The sequence below is a fragment of the Oculina patagonica genome, chromosome 13, assembly GCF_052425735.1.
Source record: "Oculina patagonica isolate OP01 chromosome 13, crgOcupat, whole genome shotgun sequence".
Taxonomy (NCBI): domain Eukaryota; kingdom Metazoa; phylum Cnidaria; class Anthozoa; order Scleractinia; family Oculinidae; genus Oculina; species Oculina patagonica.
Genome location: NC_135770.1, coordinates 37,036,582 through 37,060,018, shown reverse-complemented (window position 1 = coordinate 37,060,018; position 23,437 = coordinate 37,036,582). Strand labels below are relative to the sequence as shown.

Sequence of the window (23,437 nt, the reverse complement as noted above, 5' to 3'; positions counted from 1 at the left end):
AACAAAATGGCGCCTGATCACCCGGTACAGTAGGGTCCATTGGTGATAAATTAATTTGTTTTCTCTCTTAGATAACACTGTCTAGTGACAAGCAAAATTACTTAAAAGATTCGTCAATCAAACATCGTAAACCAAGGACGAAGAAGAAAACATTTGAGCTGATAGTATTTCAATACTGAGCCACCTCCGTGCTTCCTTTGTGAGTTGAATGTCCTTTGGTTGAACTGGTGAGCAATACTGAATTGTAGATCATCCGGTGACTTTTACAAGAATTTCCTCCAAACCAGTTACAATATTCAGGGAATTTTGTAAAGAGTAGAAGCAAGATGGCATGAGGGCTGGTTGTTTGCTGTGTACTACAGATAATGGCGTGGTATTACGGAGTTAACAATTCGGAATTATACGGATCGAATTTCTCCACTGTTCTCGCCGATGCACCGCCTCCTTTGGACGACACATACGAAGAAGACGAAAATGAAATCGTGTTCCGAAACGATGTAAAGAAATCAAAAAAGTACAACGGAGAAACTGTGTCATCTTCGATCGCGAAAAGCCATTCGAGCGACGAGAAATTTCATGATAAATCAAAACCTGATGACAGTCAACTTTCAAATGGTGAAGAGCAACATGGGGGACAAGGCAGTGTCGAAGAAGATTCTGATTTTGGTGACTTTGCGGGTTTCGCGGATTTCAGCTCCGCATTTGGACAAGAAAACAATGAAGAACCGCAAAATTGGTTCAGTGGCAACGAAAACAGCGTGAATTCAACACAAGCTGTGAAAGCAACAAATAGCCAACAAGGAGATGATGTTGATGATGAATATGCTGATTTCGCTGCATTTCAGGACAGTGATAGCAGTCTGAATCAAGAAAACATCCCTAATGGGGGCTCTGAGCAGGGAAATTCAAACACTAGTGAGTTTTATGAGTGTGACAAAAATGGTCTTGGAAATAGAATTAATTCAATTAATGGCAGTAATGACATGGATTCTGATGATGATTTTGGTGATTTTGCAAGTGTGGAGAAGACCACTGGAAAACCTGAAGAGATTGCACCTGAAAATGACAGTGTGGAAATTAAGCCAGATCTTGAAAAAAATTCAACATCTCAAGAAAGAACTTGTTCTGAAAGCGATAAAAAATCTGGCGAAGTTGATAAAAGCTGCGAAAGAAACATTGCACAATGTAACGGTAATATATCTGATGAAAACGAAGTTAGCCATCATGAAGATTCTACAGTAAATCTTACTTCAGAGGATTCTCCTTCTATCAACAAAGGTCAGGAAAATGAACTTGGAGCAAAAATAGACAACAACAGACATTCTCCTGTGGCTGTCAAACATGGGGATAGTTCCATGGCTGAACCAGAACGAGAAAAGGACCAATTAAATAACGACAGGGAAGGTAGTGTGACAAATACTGTTTTATCTAGCAGTGAAGAGAAAGAAAACTCGGAAAGTTTAATAAAATCAGATGATGTGAATCCAGAAAACAATGAAGAAAAGGGCAATGATTTTGGAGAATTTGCCGACTTTGCAGATCCACCCACAAAACAGCCATCCATGGACAATGATGATGATGAAGAGATTTGTGACAGAGGTACACCTGATTCACCTGAAATGTCTGTACCAATAGCTGGTAAAGCAAATGAGGGTGTCGCACCCACTGGAGTCGCTTCTGTGCAGGGGAATGATGATGATGATGATGATGATGAATTTGGAGATTTTGGTTCGTTTGACAAAAGATGTGATTCTGAAAGTGCAACTGACTTTGCTAAAGCAGAATGTCTTTCTACTGAAAATAATGATGACAATGATAATGATGATGATTTTGGAGATTTTGGCATTTCTAATTCTGAAGAAAAAACTTTACCCAGTGAAGAACAAGATGACAATGATTTTGGTGACTTTGGAACTTTTAACTCAGGAACAAAAGATTCCGATAATGAGGATGATACAAAGATGACTTTGGAGAGTTTGGCATTTCTAATTCTGAAGAAAAAACTTTACCGAGTGAAGAACAAGATGATGACGATTTTGGTGACTTTGGTACTTTCAACTCAGAAACAAAAGATTCCAATGATGATAATGATGACAATGATGACTTTGGAAAGTTCGGCATTTCTAACTCTGAAGAAAAAGCTGTACCGACTGAAGGTCAAGACAATCATGATGATTTTGGTGACTTTGGTACATTGGATTCAAGTGTTAATGATTCCCAACAAGAAAATAATAGCAATGATGACTTTGGGGAGTTTGGTACATTTGATTCAAGAACAAAAGATTCAAGTAGTGATAATGGTGATGACTTTGGAAATATTGGCACTTCAAATTCTGAAGGTAGAACTTCACCTATCAAAGATCAAGACGATCATGGCTTTGGTGACTTCGGTACATTTGATTCAAGTACAAAAGATTCCAAAAAAGACAATGACAGTAATGATGACTTTGGGGATTTTGGTAGTTTCGCTTCAAATGCCAAAGATGACCAGAAGGGTGATTTTAACAGTGACAGTTTTGCAGAGTTTGGTGCATTTGATGCGAAAGCTAAAGACTCCTTAGAAAACACTGAAAGTGATAATGAGTTTGGTGATTTTGGTACTTTTGAGTCCAAAGTGAATGATGTACTAAAGAAACATCAAAGAAACTCAAATGAAAAGGATTCCAATGCCTTAGAATCCAAAGATAATAACAGATTTGGAGATTTTAGAACTTCTGACCCACTCAATAGTAAAATGAAGAAAAACTTTCAAAGTGATGAATTTGGTGCATTCAATTCCAGCTCAAAGAATGTGGTTAATTCCAGAGGTTCTGATGATGAGTTTGGTGATTTTAGCAGCGGAAAAGGGCCGAAAGAAGGCAGTTTTACTTCACTCCCTGCCTCTCACTCTTCTGTTAGTTCAGAATCTTTCCCCAAAAAGAATGAAGACTTAAAGCAAAGAGGAACAGGAACAGCATATTTTGCTCCTGGTAATAATGTTATTATCAAGGAAGCAGAGGATCCAATTTCCCTGTGCTTCATATTTGAACAGAGGCATATTTCTGACTGCCAGTGTGATGTTTTGTCTTCTCGAGTTAAGAAAAGTTTGCAAAGGTAGGTGCAAGGAGTTACTTTACAAACAATTTGTACCACAGTCACCTTGTTATTGGTTTGTTTGTTTTGGTGGCCCCGGGCCTCGTGAAAAAAGGGGGTGTTGGGGAAAGGGGTTAAAAAAAGTTTTTGAGTTAGGGGGTTGTTCGAGTTATCCGAGTTCGAGTTACCGGGGTTCTACTGTAGTTTAATTTTATTTTGATTGTTTGCTTTTTATCTCCCCCTCTTTTTAAAATAATTTTCCTTTTTATTTTATTTTTTTTTCCCCACTTTTTGTTCTCAAATTTCTGATCCTAGCAGTATGCAGGAGGTGTGTCACACATAATCTAGAAATGGCCCAGCTCATCATGGGTCTCTCTTCATTGCCCTACAACTTACTTCAGCTTAACTCAAGTACTGTACATTAAAACAAGCAGTAGAAAAGTAACACAGTGCTAAATGCTCTTATGACTTTTTAGTAACTTGGGATTATGGCAACAACTTGAACGTTCTGATAAGGAAGGCAGGATACTCTTCCACTGGTCAAATTCCTTTACCCAGCACAAGAAGCTTCTGTCATTGACGATACGACCAGACAGACCTCCTCCACTTCAGGTCAGCATTTCACTGTGCATCAACAACGTGTTTTATAAAACTGAAACAGTTCCATTTAAACTAAACTAAAACGTTCAAAGCCAAATATCCAGTTCTGTTTATCAAATATTATGAGATCCATAAGTGGTTATTTAGAACTCTTCAAAGCTAAAAAGGGGGTGGGGGGGGCATTAGTTGGGAAATTTTTCCATACGTGTGATTGACCACCAAATCCTTACAACTAACATTAAAAAATAATAAATGTCCACTTGTCCACCAGAAGCTATTCCCCTGAGTTTGAGGTTGACCTAAGAATTTGTCAAAGCAGTACCAGTTTCTGTAGCATGCCACTTCCCCTGGATGGGATGCTATTCCTTACCCCCATCTTCAGCAGTTCTTGCTGTAAACATTCTTTGCTACCACCTGTTGCAAAAAGAAGAACCTTTTGACAACTTCTGATGTGGTCTTACCCCCCTCCCCCTGCTCCCACCCCAAAAAGGAACACCCAAAGGACTCGACACTAACACTGGAAAGTAAATTTACTTCTTGGAAAGTAAAAGAATAAAAGAAAATGAACCAAAATACTTGCCCAACCCTCCAAGTTTATTTTTTTCCTAAGTGGCCGTTTGGCCACCGACTGCTCAAGTTTGGTTGCCAGTGAAAAATTTTAGTCGCTAAATCAGGCTCACTCTTTCAATCCTTCTTCTCAATTTTAGTCGCCAGGCTGGCGACTTCAGTTCCAATTTAGTCGCCAGGTCCAAAATTTTAGTCTCCATGGCGACTAAAATGGTGTTAACTTGGAGGGTTGTTACCCAATCTGAAAAGTAAATTTCGGGCTTTACTGGAAAGCAAATTTTGTGCTTAACCATATAACAATGGCTACTCATCTTAAAAAGACAAATGTACACTATTCTCGCATTCTCTGCCACATTGGAGGATCAAGAGAACTCCCGAGGAGGTCTGGGTACTATAAACAAACATGGTTAGCAACTATAAAACAGTAATCCATTTTGGATGGTAAAATTTTGAGATGAAAAGTAAAATTTGAACTTTACTTTTCTAAGTGGAAAGTGCATGGTGTAACAAGTTTGTGTCAAGCCCTGACCCATTATGATTGGCAACCAAATTCTTACAACTAACTTAAAAGAAATGAATGACAGACAGTGAGGAGAATTGCTGTTTCAGCTTGGTAATAAATATAGGAAGTCAATACCTGTGTTCTTTCTCTTGTGACCACAGGGTGGTTCCATGCTAAAGCCCATGGTGTCATCGCAGTTTGCACCTTTTGGAGGAGGGCTGGTAAGAACTTTTTATTTATTTATTGCAATTTTCTTGGACAATTATGTCCAAGGGGGAAAGGTGCAAAGAGGTATCTAGAACCCATGTGAAGCACCCACCCTTCAGGCCAGACCACAATCACCAGGGAACCCCCTACTCTTTTCAAACAGTGATGTGAGTTCTTCAACGTCCTCTACTAACAGACAGGACCTACTGTTTATTACCATTATCCAAAAAGATTAGAATGTAGACCAAACCATTTGCAGATGTTGCAGCACATTTTCCTCAGTTGTTTTATAACCCTAAATGTTGGTCAGGTCTGGGCTTGAAACTTTGACCTCCTGCACAGCAGTCTGGTGCTCTACCAACTGAGCTCTACCAACTTTTATTATTAGGGGCCCTGTTGATGCCAGCAGCCTTTGCTGCTGACTGGGTGTCCTTGAATAAATAATGGTGTCTATTATCCTTTGTAATAATAAACAATGAAATCAACAAAATGCTGTGCATTTTGTGTTAGGTTACCTACTCAAAGAAAAGAATATGAATTTAGCTGATTTCTTACTACGCATTTTTTAGTTACTAACAGTTCAATGGGAAAATCTTTTACAATCTGCTATGTTGATATGCATTGTTATCATTTGTTCATTAATTGGCGTTTTTGCAGGCTGGAGCAATGTTAATGCCAGAGACATCAAGCAAATCTCCACATTTTTCTTCAGGATTGGTAAGAGATCCTGCTTCTTATTCTTGTGTACTCAACTTTTCCACCTAATAGTAAAGGGCAAGTCCCAGGGACAAAGGTCCTTTGTGTGAGCTAATGCTGTCGGAAAAACTTATTGTGATGGCAAGTTTGTGACTTGTCCACCAGAGGCTATCCCCCATCATGTTTGAGGTTGACTTGAGAATTTATCAGTGCAGTACCAGTTTCTGTAGCATGTTAAAACCCCTCCCCCCCAGATGGAATGCTTTTCCTCACCCCCATCTTCGGCAGTTCTTGAAATAAACTTTCTTCACTACCACCATTATTTTACGAAAAGAAGAACAAGACAGCTTCTGATGTGATTCCCCCAAAAAGGAACACCCAATGTGATTATTCAATATGTGCATTACAAAATAAACAATATTAATATTATATGATCTTGATTCAACATTATTTTTTGTTTCATAAATTTTCTTGAAGGGTTTCTTAGAGCCTGTGAAAGGATCCCAGCTTCCAGTCCAAAGCACTACACAGGACAAGATTGCTTCACATCAGTCAGTTCATCCCGAAATTGGTCTTCCTGATCTCAGTGTAAGTTTACATACTTACACATAAGTGTAGATTGTGTCAGATGAGGTTCGACACAAACATTTCTTATATTTCTAAGAATAACAACTGATATTGAAAAAACTATACCGGTAACTGTAGTTACTGGAATACTTTTCAGATCTTGATTAAGGGCTGAGAAAATGCTATGCAAAAGTGACAATTAAGTAAAAAATTTAAAATGAAATGTAGAGATACCCAGAACTGTGTCTGTAAATTACCATAACAAAGGTTTATATACTCAAAACATTAAGCCAGTAGTAGTGTACCTGTTTATTTTTGTGCTGAGATCTGACATGATATTGATTTTATTAATTTTCCAGTTTGTGCTGGGTAATGGCATAAAACGCACTGCTTCAAAATCAGGTTAGTCATTAAAAAACAGTTAATTTGACAGTATATTAAGATTGTATGCTTAGGTGGACAAGTAGAGTGTACTACCGTCCTCACATACAGAGGTCTTTTGTAAAATGATCAATGTATTTGAAAAATGTATTAAAATCATCAACGTTGCCAAAATACACTATACCGTATTTACCCGTGTATTAGTCGATCCCGTGTATAAGTCGACCCCCTATTTTTGAGGCCAGAAACTAAGTTTTTTTCATTTCTGGGTAAGAATTTTCTTGGAAAATTAACCTTATGTTTCTTAGAATTTCCTTTCAGATAGATACTTGATGAAAGAATTACAGCAAGAATTACAGCAAGTTTCAATGTTAGCTAATGTTATGTTTATTATCGAGCGTTTTACATTTTGTAACAACACGTGCTAATGCAGGCATTTTGTCCATAACTTTAAAAAAAAGCTTATAAAATCAAACACACTTATTTCAAACGAACCTTTCTAATTGTTGAGAGGTAGCAGCGGCTTTAGAAGACAAGCAAAACAACAAGGAACATCAGAAATCTTTTGAATCGACTCGATAAACAAAGTGCTTGCTTGGGGAACTTGGTAACCAAGCTACAAAATCGGTGAGGTACTGGAAACTGATAACTACACGTGCTTGCATCATGCCAGGTTACAAAGTAGTGAAGTTCGAAGCAAGAAAGATGACACACGAAGATGTTTTTCTCGAGTGGATTTAGCAGCTTTATTGGCGAAATATGACAGCTCTTTATTCAAATCTTGTGCCAGTGAGTCTCTACAACATTCAGGTTTATATTAAGCGATAAATCGTACGGAATTTCAACTTGAACTGCCAATTTAATGACAGGAAGAAATAGCAAAGCGAAAGGACATCGTAACCTGTACTGTTGTTTATGAGATGTTTGTGAACATATTAAAACAATTTTTATGCTAATTATGCAGAATTTATTTAACTGGTGCTTGGGTCAAAAATTTTGACCCGTGTATAAGTCGAGGGCAATTTTTTGGGCCGATTTTTAGGTTAAAAAAGGTCGACTTATACACGGGTAAATACGGTATGTACTATGTAGTAGTAAAAAAAAAAACGATTTAGTCTTTGTCTGAGCCTAGTGGTCCATACAGCAGGAGCTTATTCCAGTTTGTGCAACATTAAGTGACGGGGAGTATTGCTACTCCCCCCTCCATGGGATGCTAGTCCCCCCGGCAGTAAATTTGCCAGTTCACATTTATACACCTGGGTGGAGAGAGGCACTGTGAGAGTTAAGTGTCTTGCCAGGCTTTTAGCCAGGATTTAGAGGCTGGCCGTCCACTAATTGATGGGCCCCATAACGCTAGGGGGGTCCTGGGGGCATGCCCCCCCCCCCACAGAAGTTTGAAAATTTTAGTTGTAGGTGCATTTTCACATTTTCAGCGACTTTCAGCCAATAAACTCATTGATCAGACAATTCGAACTTGAATTAAATGTGTCATTTTCTTTGCCAAAAACCTAAAATGGATTGACATTGTACCTGCTTCTGCCCATGATAAACGCGTCACGGCATCAGTTGTGTTAAACCACCATGATGCTTTTCTTTTAATCCAACGTTTATCCGACGTTGATCATGGCGGCCATCTTGGGGAAGTTGGAGACTGGGAACAAACACGTGCCGGGTTCACAAGTTAGTACTTCATGTAGCCACCAACAAGCGCTCCCCTAGGAACACTTCTTGCAAGCTACACGACGTTCCTTTCCGTTGAATCGGTTTCGTAACGCACAACATATACTCTACACGCGTTTTTACGGAAAACGGTGTCCAATTTTCGCTTATGAAGGAAAACTAAAGTAGAAATAAGGTAATGGTGAAATGATGTGTGTAGTTTTTACACAATCACTAATTTTTTTAGAACTATTATGAAATCATTGACTGCAAATCAACAAGATCTTCTTTTTATTCATATATTTTTCCTGGCTAAAAGCTTGCCAAGAACATAATGCAGCACCCCGGCCAGGGCTTGAACTTGGGCTGTTCGACTCGGAGTCAAGCCACTGCACCTAACTAAGTAGTAGTGGGTTTGTAAGAATATGATGATAAAGTTCCCTTACAATTTTATCGCTTATTTCACTTCATCTCCTGGTACTTTGCTTTTTTGATAGATATCAAGGATAACATGTCTGACACCACATCAGAATCCTCTTCCCTTGATCTGGATTTCTTTGCACCAAGCACTACTCAGCCATCAGTTGGAAAGTCAGGTAAAGTATTGACATAAAATAACTGCAGGGAAGTTGGAGAAGTGGGGGAAGTGAAAATTTTTCCCTCCCTGATTATTGTTTCCTGACAAAAACATTTCTTTTTTAAGAACAGAAGCAATATTAGCCTTCTTTGCTTGATCTCGAAATTTACAAAATTTACGATTTTTTGCTATGGTGTTACGAAATCTGCAAAAATAACAAAAATTACAAAATTTACGAATTTTTGTAATTTTCATAAAATTCATCGACTGTGTACAGCCGTCCCGCTCCCCCCTCCTCCTCATGAGGGGAGCGGGACGGCTGTACACAGGCTATCGACTGAAATGTCTATGAGTTTTTGACGAAAACTACGGAAATTACGATTTTTACGCAAAAATACGAATTTTTGTAATTTTTGTAAAATTCATTTAGACCAAAATGTCTATGAGGTCTTGATGAAAACTACGAAATTTACAACCATTAGGATTTTTCGTAAATTTAGTAAAAATCATTATTTTCGTTATTTTTGCAGTCTTCGTAAGGCCCTTCTGACTGGAGTTCTCTGGACTTTGCAAATTTTTGTAATTATTTTCATAAATTTCATAAAAATTGTAATTTTTGTAACTTTCGTAAGACCGCCGCGAAAAATCATAATTTTCATAAATTTTGTAGTTCAATCCTGGACATATCTCATATGATAAAAGTTTTTCTTTATTCTAATTGTCTTCATTTTATTTATTCTCAGAGTCAAGAGGTTTGTACGAGGAAGACTTGTTGGGGCTTAACATTTTTGCGTCTTCAGCAGAGCCTCAAAAGCTAGAAAGTCCTAAGCTGCAGAAAACGTCAGACACCAAGAAAGTCTGGCAGCATGGAGGAGTCACCATACCACTGTCATCACAAGAAAGCAGAGCTCAGCTGAGTGCTGCTGCCAAAAACATATTAGATGAACTTGAAGATTTAAAGTTCATGGCTTCATCTGTTTTAATGTTCCCCTTGAAGCCTGAATAACTTGTGAAAGAAAAACAGTGAGGATACATATGCATCTTCAAATTATTATGTAAAACATTGTTTATATTTAGTACAGTTGTATTTGTGACATCCTTCTGGGAAAAAAGTTCAAAATGTCTTTTAGGTTGTCCTTTTCAATATATTGTTACTTCACTGCATAATATAAACTCATCTTTCTTGTTTAAATTCCCAGTTACTCTGGAAATCACTGGTAATTTTGCATTTCTCTGAAGTAACTTTTAGATGTTTTATCACCAGTTCGTACAGGCAGTTATCTTAGGAAAAATATATCTTGGCGTAAAACGAAATTCAAGAAAAGTTATGAAAAAGAGATTTAACATTTAGTTGGCCATGTGTTACTAAAGGGGTTAAGTGGAGTAATAAGCATTTCCAGTGCTTTGTACTGCTGTTGATTCACAAAAAGCCTTTGGCAAATAATTTCTTTAGACATCTTTTTTGCCACCTTGCAAAGGTTTCATTTGATTTGGCCAGTCAAATTCTAAGACCATTTGGGGGGGGGGGGGTTGAGGATCACACTGCAGATGTTGAGTTTCTGGCTTGCACAAATCCCTTCTCAACCCCCCCCCCCCCCTCTGCCTCCACTCTAATACACCAAGATTTTGGCTGATCAAATCTAAGTAACTTGTATAATATGACAGAGCTTAATCAACGCGCCCCCCTCCCTAATTATTAAAAGTTAGTACCAAACATTATTTTCATCAAATTATCTGTATTGTAAATAACTTGTGTATATTACTTGAGGAGGAAAGTACATCAATCTATGTATCATTACATAATGATAATGATAATGCATTTATATAGCGCATTTTCCATACGTTCAAATGCGCTTTTGACATTATTGTAGGGATTGCAAACATGTTAGATTAGAATTGCACTATTTATAAGTGCAGAAAATAAACTTAATTCAAGAAAGAAATTAATTTCACTGTCGACTAGCTACAAAAATATTGGATAAAAAAGCAGCTAAAAATTTTTGGGACGGGAACTAATTATTGTAATTTTTACTTAAGGGCTAAAAGTACAATGTGTCTATTCTTAACATGAATTGAACTGAATTATTTAAATAAAACACTCAAATAAGAGGGCTGTTTATATCTTTTTTTAGCAATGTTAGAATTGAAGCCAAAATTCCACATTTATTTTGTCAAAGGCCAGTTTAAGAGCCCTGGCTCTTATGTTACCATGAACAGCCTTTTTGGAAACTTTTCGATGGTTTTTTGTTTTTTGTTCCCCACTGGTGGATCCAGATGTGCTGACCTAAAAAACAGGGAGTGATCTTTCTTACAGGCCTGGAGTGGAGGTGTCACCTTACATTCTTTTATAACAAAGACCCCTAGCCTCCAACCCTAGATCCCGTTTCTCTCCAAAATCTTGGGAGTTGGTGTGCTGCTGTGCCAAAATTTTCTTGAGCAGTATAGTTTTTCACGCCGTTTTACAGAAAACGGATCCTCACCTCAGGTATAGAACCTATATAAGGAGGCACCTAAGGGAGTACCCCTAAGCCCCAGATCTAACTGCGCTCGCTTGTACCATTCTTTTTCTACAGTAATTTTAAATGCACGGCTAGTACGACGACACTTGTATTGGACAATTTATTTGGCCGATATTTCGACTTGTCAATTGCAACTAGTCTTCTCCAGCTCTGGCCCTGTAGAAGACTAGTTGACTAGTCGAAATATCGGCCAAATAAATTGTCCAATATAAATGTCGTCGTACTAGCCGTGCATTTAAAATTACTGTTTTATACACCTCGAGTGAGTTCTAGTACATGCATCTCCAAGCTACGTGAGATCCGACAAAGAATTGTGCCATAGTCTTCCTAACGTTGTGTGGCCCTCAGCTCTGCATTTATATCGTCCCACATATTCTTTTTCTGATTCCCCTTTTATTTTGGAACTTTTGGACTGACAGACGTTTGACCTAATCAGCAAGTTATCACGACAAAACTTGTACAACTTGAAGCTGAAAAAATTATTGCTCATAAAATTGCCCCTCCCCCTCCTCAAAAATGGTCTCGTCCCAACTCGCCCGCCTCCCGGAATCATGTGACAGGCACACGGGTGCAGTAGTCTATCGTGTGACGGGATGTCGATTGTCAGGATCTGATCCCAGGGGTTTACCACGTGGACGCATTATTTTTGCACAGTCTCCTGTTTTGGTGGATTTCCGGTGTAGCATTTCATATCCCAGAGCTCTTTCGTGCATGCTGACGTCAGAAGCCTAAGCTCTGAGGTCGAAAATGAAAATGTTCATCTCGCGTTTGAAAGATTACGAAATCTTGGGTCTAAACCCATCTTTAACCGCAAAAAAATCGCAAATATAAGAAATGTAACATCGCTATAAGTTCTTTTAACCTTAAAGTTCTATAATAAATGATGCGTTGATGTCACTGCGTTGCGCGGGCAACCGTCAAGGGTGACCGCACCCGGTTCCCGCGTGTGTGCGGGAAGTCACGCACGTTCGGTTTGCGCATGACTTGAGGTTGGCTGGCGCAGTGTCTGCACGCACACAGTCCTCTTGTCAGCTTTGTAGCTGTAGAATTCTTCAATCTTTCTTTCCCAGCAAGTGTAAGCGATGGCGTTTCGTTGTGGAATTACAAGATCTTTTTCTCATGTCGCTCGAGCTTGTAAAAGATCTCCGCAAGTAATTTACGGTACCTCGTGGCGGCTATGTTCTTCGAGCTCAAGCCTCGACGAACCAGGTTTGGATTTGAACACTTTGCTTAAGCCTATATTGTCCCAGAGATAAACAGTATAAATAATAGAGAAAATAGTTATTTTAGAAAGGGAAATGTTAGCTGAAACTCCCCTTGTCCGTAGAATTTGTTTTCTGCGTAAAAAGAATAGTCTGTTTGTACAATACAGTTCATGCCACATCACAAAGATTTGTTGATCTTGGTCACGCAATTAGATCTGAAGCATAATTTGGTGAATTTTTCAAAACCATGGAGATTTTCTTCAGTTGTTTTATTTAAAATGTACTCTTGACAGGAAATCTTAACTCGAGTAGGCTCTAAGAACGAGAAGGAATTGAAAATAAGTTTAAAATACTGTTATTTTAACAGAAACCTCCCTCTGCAGGAGATAGTTCTCCAAGCAGACTGTAGTGTCTTGGTTTGAGATAAAATCAAATATTAAGTATAGCCTATGAAAACAGATGTCTCATTTTGTATGCTAGAGTAATCTGTGGCTTGAGAGATTCAGCCCAAAAAATATACAATACTGTTAAAAAGGTGATTCCAAAAATCATCCACACCTATACCATGGGCAATTTTTTGGAATTTGAGGGGAGGGGGTGGGGTCTTTGAACTGGAATTCAGAAGGCATTGGGAGATACTTACGATTGGAATTCCAAAGGATTGGAAGGGGAGGGGGTTCAGATCTGAGATTTTCAGAGGGGACAGACAAGAGTGTGTTCCTTGAAACACGATTTTTGGACTAGTTCGTAATATTCGAGAAAATTTAAAATAAGACGAAACCCTGTTTAGTTCTGGTCTGAGATGAGAGTCTGACATTTAGTAGCAAAATAAAGCCTTTTTGGTCAGAGACAGGGTAGAGATTCCTAGACCACAGTGGAGCACCCCCAACAAGACTTTTCCAGTAAACATAAGGGGCTGTTTACTTAACATGCTCTAAGGAAAATCAAAAAGGTGTAGTGGTCAGCAGTTTTGGTTACTCCGGGGCTGTTCTTTGAAATGGACTGCCACCTAAAATACATAAGCCATTAACCCTTACAAGGTTTAGAAAGGGAATCAACAACTTATATTTCTCAACAGGCACTCACACGGCAAACACCTAAAACAGTATTTTAGATTTTTGTTATCTCTTTATACTGATGGGTTTTTTAACCATGTTTAAAACAATAAAGTTTTGTCTATGTCTATGTGGTTCCCTATAGTAGCACTGTAAACTTTGCTTCTCTGTATAGTTACTAAGGTGACTGGTGTCATGAGGTAAATCAACACTGTATTTTTTAATTTCTGATTATTTAGACTTAGAACATGGACATCACAAGGACAAAAAGCTATTTACACCCGGACCACTGGGCGTCAGCTTTGAAACAAAGAAAGCCATGCTCCGAGACCTTGGTTCACGTGACACTGAGTTTATAAACATGGTGAAAATAATTCGTTCAAAGCTTCTGGGGATCGCTGGTGTTTCTCCTGAGGAATACACTTCTGTTCTTCTTCAAGGCAGTGGAACTTATGCAGTAGAGGCTGTACTCACCACAACAACACCAAGAGAAGGTGGGAAAGTTTTCATCATTGAAAATGGCTCATATGGCAAGAGAATGGTGAAGATCTGTCAAGTTGCTGGAATAGAAACGGTATGTTAGCAACTTAAGACTGGATTAAACACAGAGTCAACTCTAAAAGGGGTGATTTTCTTTTTCTCATAATCACACCGTCCAAATTTTAAGATATTTTAAAATTATAATTCTATTCAACAATTTATAATAATATTGTTGATGTTGAATTTCATTATAATTATACTTATATTCTTAATTAATCTAAATTTTAATCTGTATTTGTAATTGTATTATATTGAGCTGAAAAACCCTTTTAGTATGTATGTATGTATGTGTGACCCTCCATATGAAAAGGGGGCTTATCGTAACAGCGTTTCAAGAGCGTTTCTGTTTGAAACGCGTTTGAAACCCGTTTCAAATGCATTTGAAATTCGTTTCAAACAGTTGGCGTTTGAAACATGGTGAAACGCGTTTGTATGTGTTTGAAACACCATGCTTAGATTATTATTACTGTTGAAGCATAATTTATTCAAAATGTGACAACGATTTCAGTTCAAATTATACAGTGTCTACAGTAGCTGAGGAAATCAGAGAATGATGATGTTGCAGCAGGAAAGCTTTTTGATTTGAGTAACATTTTCTCCTCATCAATAAATCAGCGTGATGCACACTTGTGTTACTCGCAAGAACTTGTCTGTGAATATTGCATTGTATACAGTTGTACAGTGTATAAAATATACTTACATCGTATATTTAATCCACACATCGCTTTGTGTCTGAGGCATGTTGAAAATATGCAACGCGTACGGTAAACAAACACATTCGCTACACGAAAACTATATCACCACACATCCTGAAGCATGTTTCTTGCTTTTGGACCATCTTGTCGCTTGTTAATTCCCTTGTAACTTGAAAAACCAAACTGAACAACACATTTAAACTGTCCGTTCGGTTAACCGATCGTTTTAACTTTCAAATCTTGACCGCCAAATAAAGTAAACAAAGTATCAGGTTTTATACAGATCGTGTGCATTGTCATGTCTCACACATCAGGTTGTTTTCTGAAGACTTGAAATAAATCACATTTTATCGAGATAATTTCGGCAAATAAGCGATATATTTCACGAAACTATAGATTGTAAAACGAAAAACTTATGTATGAACAGTTTAGTTACATTTGAAACTGTTGCGTGTAAAGTCAAGAAGTTGAATAAATTCCACGATTTAATCACGTGCGAACTCGTGAAACCTGATGCTTCAAACCACAAGCGGGGGCGCTTTGTACGTTCAACAGCGATCATTTGAAGATTCCGAGGTTTCATGAATGGAGAATGGCAACGCACACAGGAGAAAAGAAAACTGCAAATTTATGTTCCCTGTAAACACACTGCAATATAAATATTAAAAATTGTATCGATTGCTCGATGAAAAATTCACTTTGGGATGCCAGATGACACGTTTTTCGGTGAGTCGTATTCCTTCAAATGAAAATACAGTCGCCACTGTGTACGCGAGCCGCAATTGATTTAATTTTATACTCCTGTTAGTGAGAAATAATATCAACCAGCTGGCTTTATCACACAGCGATTTTGCAGTTAACAGTTCGAAAATTAAGACAGCTTATCAAAACTTCTGCGCTATGTTTGAGTTGACTGCACATGCAGCCCAACTGCAGTAATTCAACAGTAAAATGGCTGCCAAATGGCTGCCGCGGAAAATTATTTTGTGCAGTTAAATTGGAGCTAGTCTACAGTTTTCGCTAAATTCTGCAGAATGTCTGCCATTTGAAAGCAAAAGGGCCGCAGAAAGGCTTCCAGTCCAGTCAAAAACAACCTTTCCGCCGAGCTTCCAACACGAGCTAACACGGGTAGACGTCATATTTTGTTTCGATTTGTTACCGGGATGTTCTGTGAAACCGTTCCAAAAATTACTATTGGGAAACTATCATAAACAATGCTGTCTACCTCCTACGTTCAGTAATAATTATGCTCAAATAATTTGGCGTTTCAAACCCTATAAAATGCGTTTTCTGCATTTGAAACGCTGTAAATTCAAAAGGTGTTTGAAACGCGTTTGAAATCTGTTTGAAACTGTTTGAAACCCGTTTCAAATGCGTTTCAAACGCTGCGTTTAAATGCATTTGAGAGAAATTACGTTAAGCCCCATTTTCATATGGAGGGTCACATGTATGTATGTATTTTAAAAGTCTCTGAATTTGAACTCAGAGTTGCAGTGACCTTAAGGTTAGCAGTTTGGACCTTGAAATAGGCTAGTTTTGAATTACACTCCACTGATCACAAACAAATGAATTACCGTTAAGTCGAGGTTCAGGGGAATAGTTTGAATTTTCCTTTGTTTTATTCCCCTCAACCTCGACTTCACTCCTTTGTTTAAGATCAGTAGAGCGTAATTGGAAACTAGCCCATTGAACAGTCAAGGTTTGAGTGCTGCCTGGATCACTGTGTTGTTTTCTTGAGCAAGACATTTGACTTGCACACTATAGAAAGACAGTAAGGGAAACCTGAGAACTTGCTGGGGTGGGGGGGGGGGGGAGGTTAGGGGGGATAATCTGTGATGGACTAGCATCCAGGGGGAGTAGCAATAGTTGTAGTTACTTCATGCTTGAGAAACTGATATAATTTGATAGTATCTTATGACACAAAGTATTATTGTTACTTCATGCTTTAGAAACTGATATAATTTGATAGTATCTTATGACACAAAGTATTATGCATGCTGGCATGCTGCTTTGAAAAAGAGTTAATGGCCATGTATCGTTAATGTTGCCTTTTGCTGTTCAGGTTGTGCTGAGTGGAGCTGAGGATTCAAAAGCAGATTTGAAGAAAATTGAAGAGATCCTTAAAAATGAGAAATCCATTACCAATGTTGCCATGGTACACTGCGAGACGTCAACAGGTGTCATTCACCCAGTTGCTAAAGTAGGCAAGCTCGTCAAAGAACATGCTCCAGGTGTATCATTTTTCGTGGATGCCATGAGTAGCTTTGGAGCCGTTCCTCTCAACTTAGATCTTGCCAATATTGATTTCATGGTAAGCTCAGCGAACAAGTGTATAGAAGGCGTGCCTGGATTCTCCTTTGTGATTGGTCACATTGACTCCTTAAAGAGATGCAAGGGATGGGCTCGCAGTCTCTCGCTGGACATCGTAGATCAGTATGAAGGGTTGGATCAGAATGGACAGTTCAGATTTACCCCAGCAACCCATGCCATGCTTGCCTTTCGATATGCTCTGTCGGAGTTCAAGGCTGAGGGAGGAGTTGATGGAAGAGCAAACAGGTAAATAAATAATAAAATATTAATACAACCTTAAACAAGAAGTTCTGCTATAAAAGAGATGGCACCTCTTCACACCTTTCAGGCACAAAGTACAGATTTGTACTTTTGGAATCAAGAGTTCTACACACTGAGCATGCTTTATACGATACGATACCATTGACAATAATAAATATTTTTATTGCTTATGTTTTAATATTTAAAAAAGGTTAAAAGGCTAAAATATGTACAAATAAAACCGAACGTTTTCGACTAAAAGTCATCATCAGGGTAGTCGAAAACGTTCGGTTTTATTTGTACATATTTTAGCCTTTTAACCTTTTTTAAATATTTTAAAACCTTAGCGAACATTGTGTTTTAATATTCTCAGCAGTCAATCATGTAAAATACACAGGTTTCAAGGCTGCAGCATGTTAACACGCCCTTAAGCAAGCTTCTGAAATGAGTTGCGATTAAACACCACTGACAATTATTTGACGATTTGATTAAGCTTCACTTTTACAGTGAAACCATCAGTGTCTGGCCATCAATCACTCACTTTCTTGATTGCTTGCTCACTTGTTCATTTACACCCTCACATGGTTACCAGCTCTTATTACAACTCACAGTTAAAATCTACCACTGAATAAGAAAAAAACAGCATTTTCAGTCTAATTATGTTACTTTCACCAACTATAGCTCAGACTCTGCCAATGAATGCACAAGCTGGTGATAAAAGAATTCTGCTGGTAATTGTAAGAGATTGACATGAAATGACATGAGATGTTCTGAAATAAGACTTTTCTTTCTAGATACATGGAGAACTGCCACATCCTTCAAGATGGAATGCGAAAACTTGGCTTCAAGAAGTTCCTAGATGACACACATGAAGGTTACATCATCACGTCGTTCTACAATCCCAAACATCCCAACTACAACTTTGAAGAATTTTACACTCGGCTAAACAGTAAAGACCAAGTTATCTACCCTGGGAAAGTAAGCACTGCTGATTGCTTCAGGATCGGCAACATTGGAAAGTTGTATCCTGCCGATATGGAGCACTTGCTTAAGTGTATAGAAGAGGTGTTGGGTGAAATGAAAATACCTGTTCCATTACACGAGGATTAATTAAAGCTAAAACATGACATAGTACTGTTTTTTAGAGGTTTGCTGTGGCATGTATGTTGGGAATTGGTGAATTTGATTTGCTTCCCTTGTTTTTATGTTATACCACCCCAAAGGAAGTTCATTGAAAGTCCTTTCAAAAGTCAAAGGTTTTAATCAAAGTATGAAGCTTGTAATAACTGGAATTTCCAGAGGGGTGGGGGAATTCAGAAACTTCCAAAGGGGTATAGGGGTATAGTTTTGGGTTCCCACTTGAACACCAAAACGACATCAACAACTCATTATTACTTCAATAAAATAAGAAAAGATCTTAAAAGATTAATTAATTTCACAATATTTTCAGATTGAGCTAGGTCTCTGAGGCCCAGAATGTCAAGATAAAGTAATATAGAGTAATTCTGATATACTGATTTAACTAAGAGATGTGTCTTAACCCTGGTTTCTATACTATGATCACAGATAAATGTAGTTGAATGCAATAAATATGAAGTTCGGCATAAAATGTAGAACCTGCATGGCTCTGTTTTCTTGATTGCATAGTCAGGATCACAGGATCACAATGGATTGTTAATTTACATGATCTTTAGTAGTATTTAACCTACAAATCTGTGATTACCTACAATAGCATGGAAACCAGACATTAGACACAGTCTCTAAGGTGCTATTTACACTAAAGAGTTCATAACTCAACATTGCCTGTCTTGGGGTTAAGAGGTTTTTTTTTAACTGAAACTTAAAGAAGCTTCAGCTCTAGCTCCTTTTGAATCTCTCCTCCCACAAAAAAAGACCAGAGCTCTAGAATGACACAAGACTGGTAGCTGAACTTTGGTTCGTTGGCAGTGGAGTTTGTTGGAAACCAAAAACGTAACTTCCAGGCTATACTCAAAGTTGTGGCAGTGCAGAGCTGCAAAAATTCTTTTTATTCTGGGTCAAAGCTGGCTAGCCATGGTTGGGCTTTTATTATAGTTCATTGATTTAAAGTGACAAGATTGTAACTTACTGATTCCAACATTTATAAATATTTTCTAAGGGTGGTGACATCAACAGCATTTTCTAATCAGGCATTATAAAAGAAGGGAGGGGATGAGAGTGCTAGCACAAGGCCCTTGTGAATTTTTCACCATTTTTAAAGTGTGTTTTTTCTGGGATGCTACAGTAAAACGGTTTCAGTTCCCATTCATTTGTGTGACAAATAATAAATTATATAGGATGCAGCACTTGATGTTTCCAGGGCAACCATATTTTGACTTCCTGGTTGGCCCGAATTTTAAATTTTGTGCTGTTTTGATATTTCTTGTATTAGTAGCTTTACACTGAAGTTTATTCTAGCTCCCACTTGTTATCTTCTTTTCATGAAAGATAAAAGCAAAAGATGTAAAATCAAACCCAAACACGCAGTTTTCATGCATGATTCCATTCCAGTTCTTGTATTGTCATAGGGGTACGCAGAGGGTTAACATACACTGATTTTCATTTGGTGATTGGTGACTTGCCATTTTCAACATATAAATGTTTTTCATGTGATTAATATTTTGTAAAATTGAATGAATTAAGTGAACAATCTATAGACCTCCATCGGATGGAGCATTTTATGAACGGTTTCACGAGATTCTGGAGAAGGTATGGATGAAATACAAGAACGTTGTCATTGTGGGTGATTTCAATTGCGATTACGCGCAACGAAATGGTGACATTGTGTTGTCAACCACCGGTAGTAAGTTACAGACATCACTACTTCAATTTGACTATACCGTGGTTAATAACGAGCCAACAAGAGTGACACGTGACACCTCTACACTTATAGACCTAGTCATCGCAAGCAGAGCAGGGCTTATCAGCAACACACGTAATCTGGAGCTTGGTATCTCGGATCACATGTTAGTGTATGCTTGTGTTCAAACAAGAGTCCGAAGACCACCTCCGAAAATAGTCAAAGGCCGCACCTTTAAGAACTTCAATCGGTGTGAATTCATCAGGGATTTGGAGGACGCCCCTTGGTCTGTGTGTTCTGTGTTTGATGATCCTGATGACTGTTACTGGGCGTGGTCAAACATCTTTAACGACATCTGCAACAGACACGCACCTTACAGGGAAGTGAAGATCAGAAGTCAGTCTCTCCCGTGGATAACACCGCAGATACGCCATACAATGAACCAGAGGTTTAAAATCCTACTGATGGCCAGAAGAACAAACAATGAGGAACTCTGGAAAATATACCGCGAGCTGCGAAACAAAGTAACGTTAGACGTCAGAAAGGCAAAGTGCCATTATTACACAGAGCTATTTGCTGAGGTAAAAGATTGCAAGTCCTACTGGAGGCTGATAAAGGATTCTGCTTGCTTTAAAACATCCTTACCAATTATGGCTATGAAAGGACCTAGCGGAGAAACCGAAACATCAGATCTGGCTATTGCGAACATTTTGAACGAACATTTCGCTACAATAGGAGAGAAACTAGCCAGCGGCCTTCCTCAAGCAGAGCGACGGCACCCCTTAGCAAACCTATCCCGTGTCACACCCACGGTAATGACAATTGATCTAACAACAGATATTCTCAAGAAGGCGCTTTTTAAGTTGAAACCAGACAAAGCAAGTGGCCCGGACCACGTTTCCTCCAAACTTCTAAAGTATGCTGGTAATGTCATCATACCGTCACTGATGTCTGTCTTCACTGCAAGTACTGCATCCAATTCTGTCCCTGCTACTTGGAAACTAGCTAATGTGTCGTCATTGTATAAAAGTGGTGACGAGACAGACAAGCATAACTATCGTCCGATATCCCTTTTGTCCGTTCCTGGGAAGCTGATGGAGTCATGTATAGGCTCCATCATCACCACGCATATAACAAATCACGACTTAAGAAGCAGGAACCAGTGGGCATATAGAAAGGGCTACTCGACAGAACTGCTGCTGGTGAAGATGACTGAAGACTGGAGAACAGCGCTGGACAGTAACCTGGTGGTGGGAATAGTGTTTGTGGACTTCCGCAAAGCCTTTGATTCTATATCCCACTCGCTGCTGCTACAAAAACTCCAAGGGCTTGGCATTTCAGGAGACCTTTGGTCTTGGATCAAGGACTACCTTTCAGAAAGACACCAGGTCACGGTAATTAACGGCAGTCGATCCAGCCTACAGACAGTGAAATTTGGCGTACCACAAGGATCTGTTCTTGGTCCTCTACTTTTTGCATTGTTCTGCAACGATCTGCCAAATATAACCGATGGTAGTGAAGGAGAGCTTCACATGTATGCTGATGACACAACCATCTACGTCGCGGCCACAAGTCCGGACAAGGTAGCCAACGTGCTAAATTACATCTTACGGAAATTATATCGCTGGTGTTGTCAAAATTTGCTGACGCCACACCCGGGAAAAACAGAATATATGCTGCTATACCGAGGATCATTTACTGGCCCTTTACAAAGCATTAAGCTTGGGGAAAATAACATCAGGCAAGTCACTTCAGCAAGGTGTCTAGGTGTCCAAATAGACAGTGCACTCAAATGGAACATTCATGTCAAAGAACTGTGTAAACGTTTCACCCAGAAACTGAACCTTTTGAGATCATTGTATTTTTTGCCAATTCCTGCGAGAGTAGACTTTTATTTTAAAGTAATTTTACCGTCTGTAATGTACGGTATGATAGTCTGGGGGTCGTGTGGCTCATCACTTTTTAGTGACTTAGAAAAAATCCATGTGCGTGCCGCCAAGATAATTTTCGGCTTAGACTGGTTCACCCCTTCAGAAGACGTACTGCGTCAAGCAAAGTGGATACCATTGAGGCAAATGTACATCCGCAGGGTACTTTGTTTTGTCTTCAAATGTGTATCTGGAGGTGCTCCGGTCCAATTACAACACTTGTGGACGGAGCAGAAGACTAATTACAATCTTAGAAGGAAAAATTGCTTGTCAGTACCAAGACCAAAGACTGACTTTCTCAAAAAGTCGATTACTTATGAAGGGGCCACATTATGGAATTCTTTGAATAACGAGGCCCGCCTTAAAGAATCGTTGGCAAGTTTCAAGGGTGCTTTGAAAGTATTAGGGATTTAGAGGCTGTGTATTTTTGTTTGTTTGGAATGCTTAGTTTGTAGTCTTTATTTGTTATTTAAGGGTTTAGTTAGCTTCAATAGTAATTTGTAAACACGACCACATCAGCTATGCTGCAAAACATTTATCGTGTATAAATAAAAGCTTTTATTATTATTATTATTATTATTATTATTATTATTATATACATGTATTGGTGTATTTATAAAGGAATGTTACATGATTTTTGTGAATCAAAGTGGTGTCGCATAATGTATTAATAAAATTATGTAAAAATTAATTTTTTGTCATTTTGATTGATAAATGCATGTAGTTAGTCTCTTGCCACTTACTTTATTTTGGTACATTGGATCTTCCAAATTATCCTCTTTTTTGTTATTACTTACTGTGGTGGATCCAGACCTACAGGTAAGTTGGGGACCCTATCATTCAGACCCTGGAATAAGGGGGGATGGGGCGCTCTCGAAAATAATTTTTCTTGGCCCTTTGGGCCTCAGTTTGGCCTAAATATAAGGTTGGATGTGCCACTGATTTAAGGTGCATTTATTTGGAAAATATATATCGGCTCCAAGGCTAAGGAGAATAAAAGAAAAGAACGTGCTGATTCATTCCAAAACCTCCATGCTTTTTCTTTTGTTTTATTCTTCAAAGCCTCGGCACGGAGAGAAATAGGTCAAACTTCAGACAATCGAAAACAAACCGCCCCCCCCCCCTCTCCCGGTCATTGCTCAATGAGATTGACCTGACAGTTGTACAACCAACCCCCAACCACCCCCACCCCCCGCCACTCCCCGCCTACCCCGATACAGAGGTACGGCCTTTCCCCAAACATTCCATTCCAGAGCCCAAACAAAGAAACTTTAGTATTGGCATTTCGACGCTTTTGAA

At 38.7% G+C, this 23,437-nt stretch overlaps 1 protein-coding gene and 1 pseudogene across 2 annotated transcripts; both read left to right on the top strand.

Annotated features, from left to right (window-relative positions):
* The first annotated feature begins 8 nt into the window (after positions 1-8).
* LOC144637329 (uncharacterized) lies at positions 9-9,849 on the top strand (annotated as a pseudogene). Its single transcript, XR_013567712.1, has 8 exons — positions 9-3,093; positions 3,549-3,684; positions 4,903-4,962; positions 5,606-5,665; positions 6,122-6,232; positions 6,571-6,613; positions 8,749-8,847; positions 9,572-9,849. The product of XR_013567712.1 is annotated as an uncharacterized LOC144637329 (transcript).
* Positions 9,850-12,341: 2,492 nt separating this feature from the next.
* On the top strand, positions 12,342-18,503 carry LOC144635668 (2-aminoethylphosphonate--pyruvate transaminase-like). Its single transcript, XM_078494752.1, has 4 exons — positions 12,342-12,556; positions 13,847-14,181; positions 16,905-17,398; positions 18,187-18,503. Exons 1-4 carry the CDS (start codon positions 12,430-12,432, stop codon positions 18,500-18,502), a joined length of 1,272 nt encoding a protein of 423 aa, XP_078350878.1. The 5' UTR covers positions 12,342-12,429; the 3' UTR covers position 18,503.
* Positions 18,504-23,437: the final 4,934 nt, after the last annotated feature.

What these genes read in the sequence shown, in the direction of transcription:
- LOC144635668 (XM_078494752.1), top strand. Translation starts at nt 12,430, where the DNA reads ATGGCGTTTCGTTGTGGAATTACAAGATCTTTTTCTCATGTCGCTCGA. An exon ending in CTCAAGCCTCGACGAACCAG is followed by an intron (nt 12,557 to 13,846) that starts GTTTGGATTTGA and finishes CTGATTATTTAG; the next exon opens with ACTTAGAACATGGACATCAC. An exon ending in GTTGATGGAAGAGCAAACAG is followed by an intron (nt 17,399 to 18,186) that starts GTAAATAAATAA and finishes TTTTCTTTCTAG; the next exon opens with ATACATGGAGAACTGCCACA.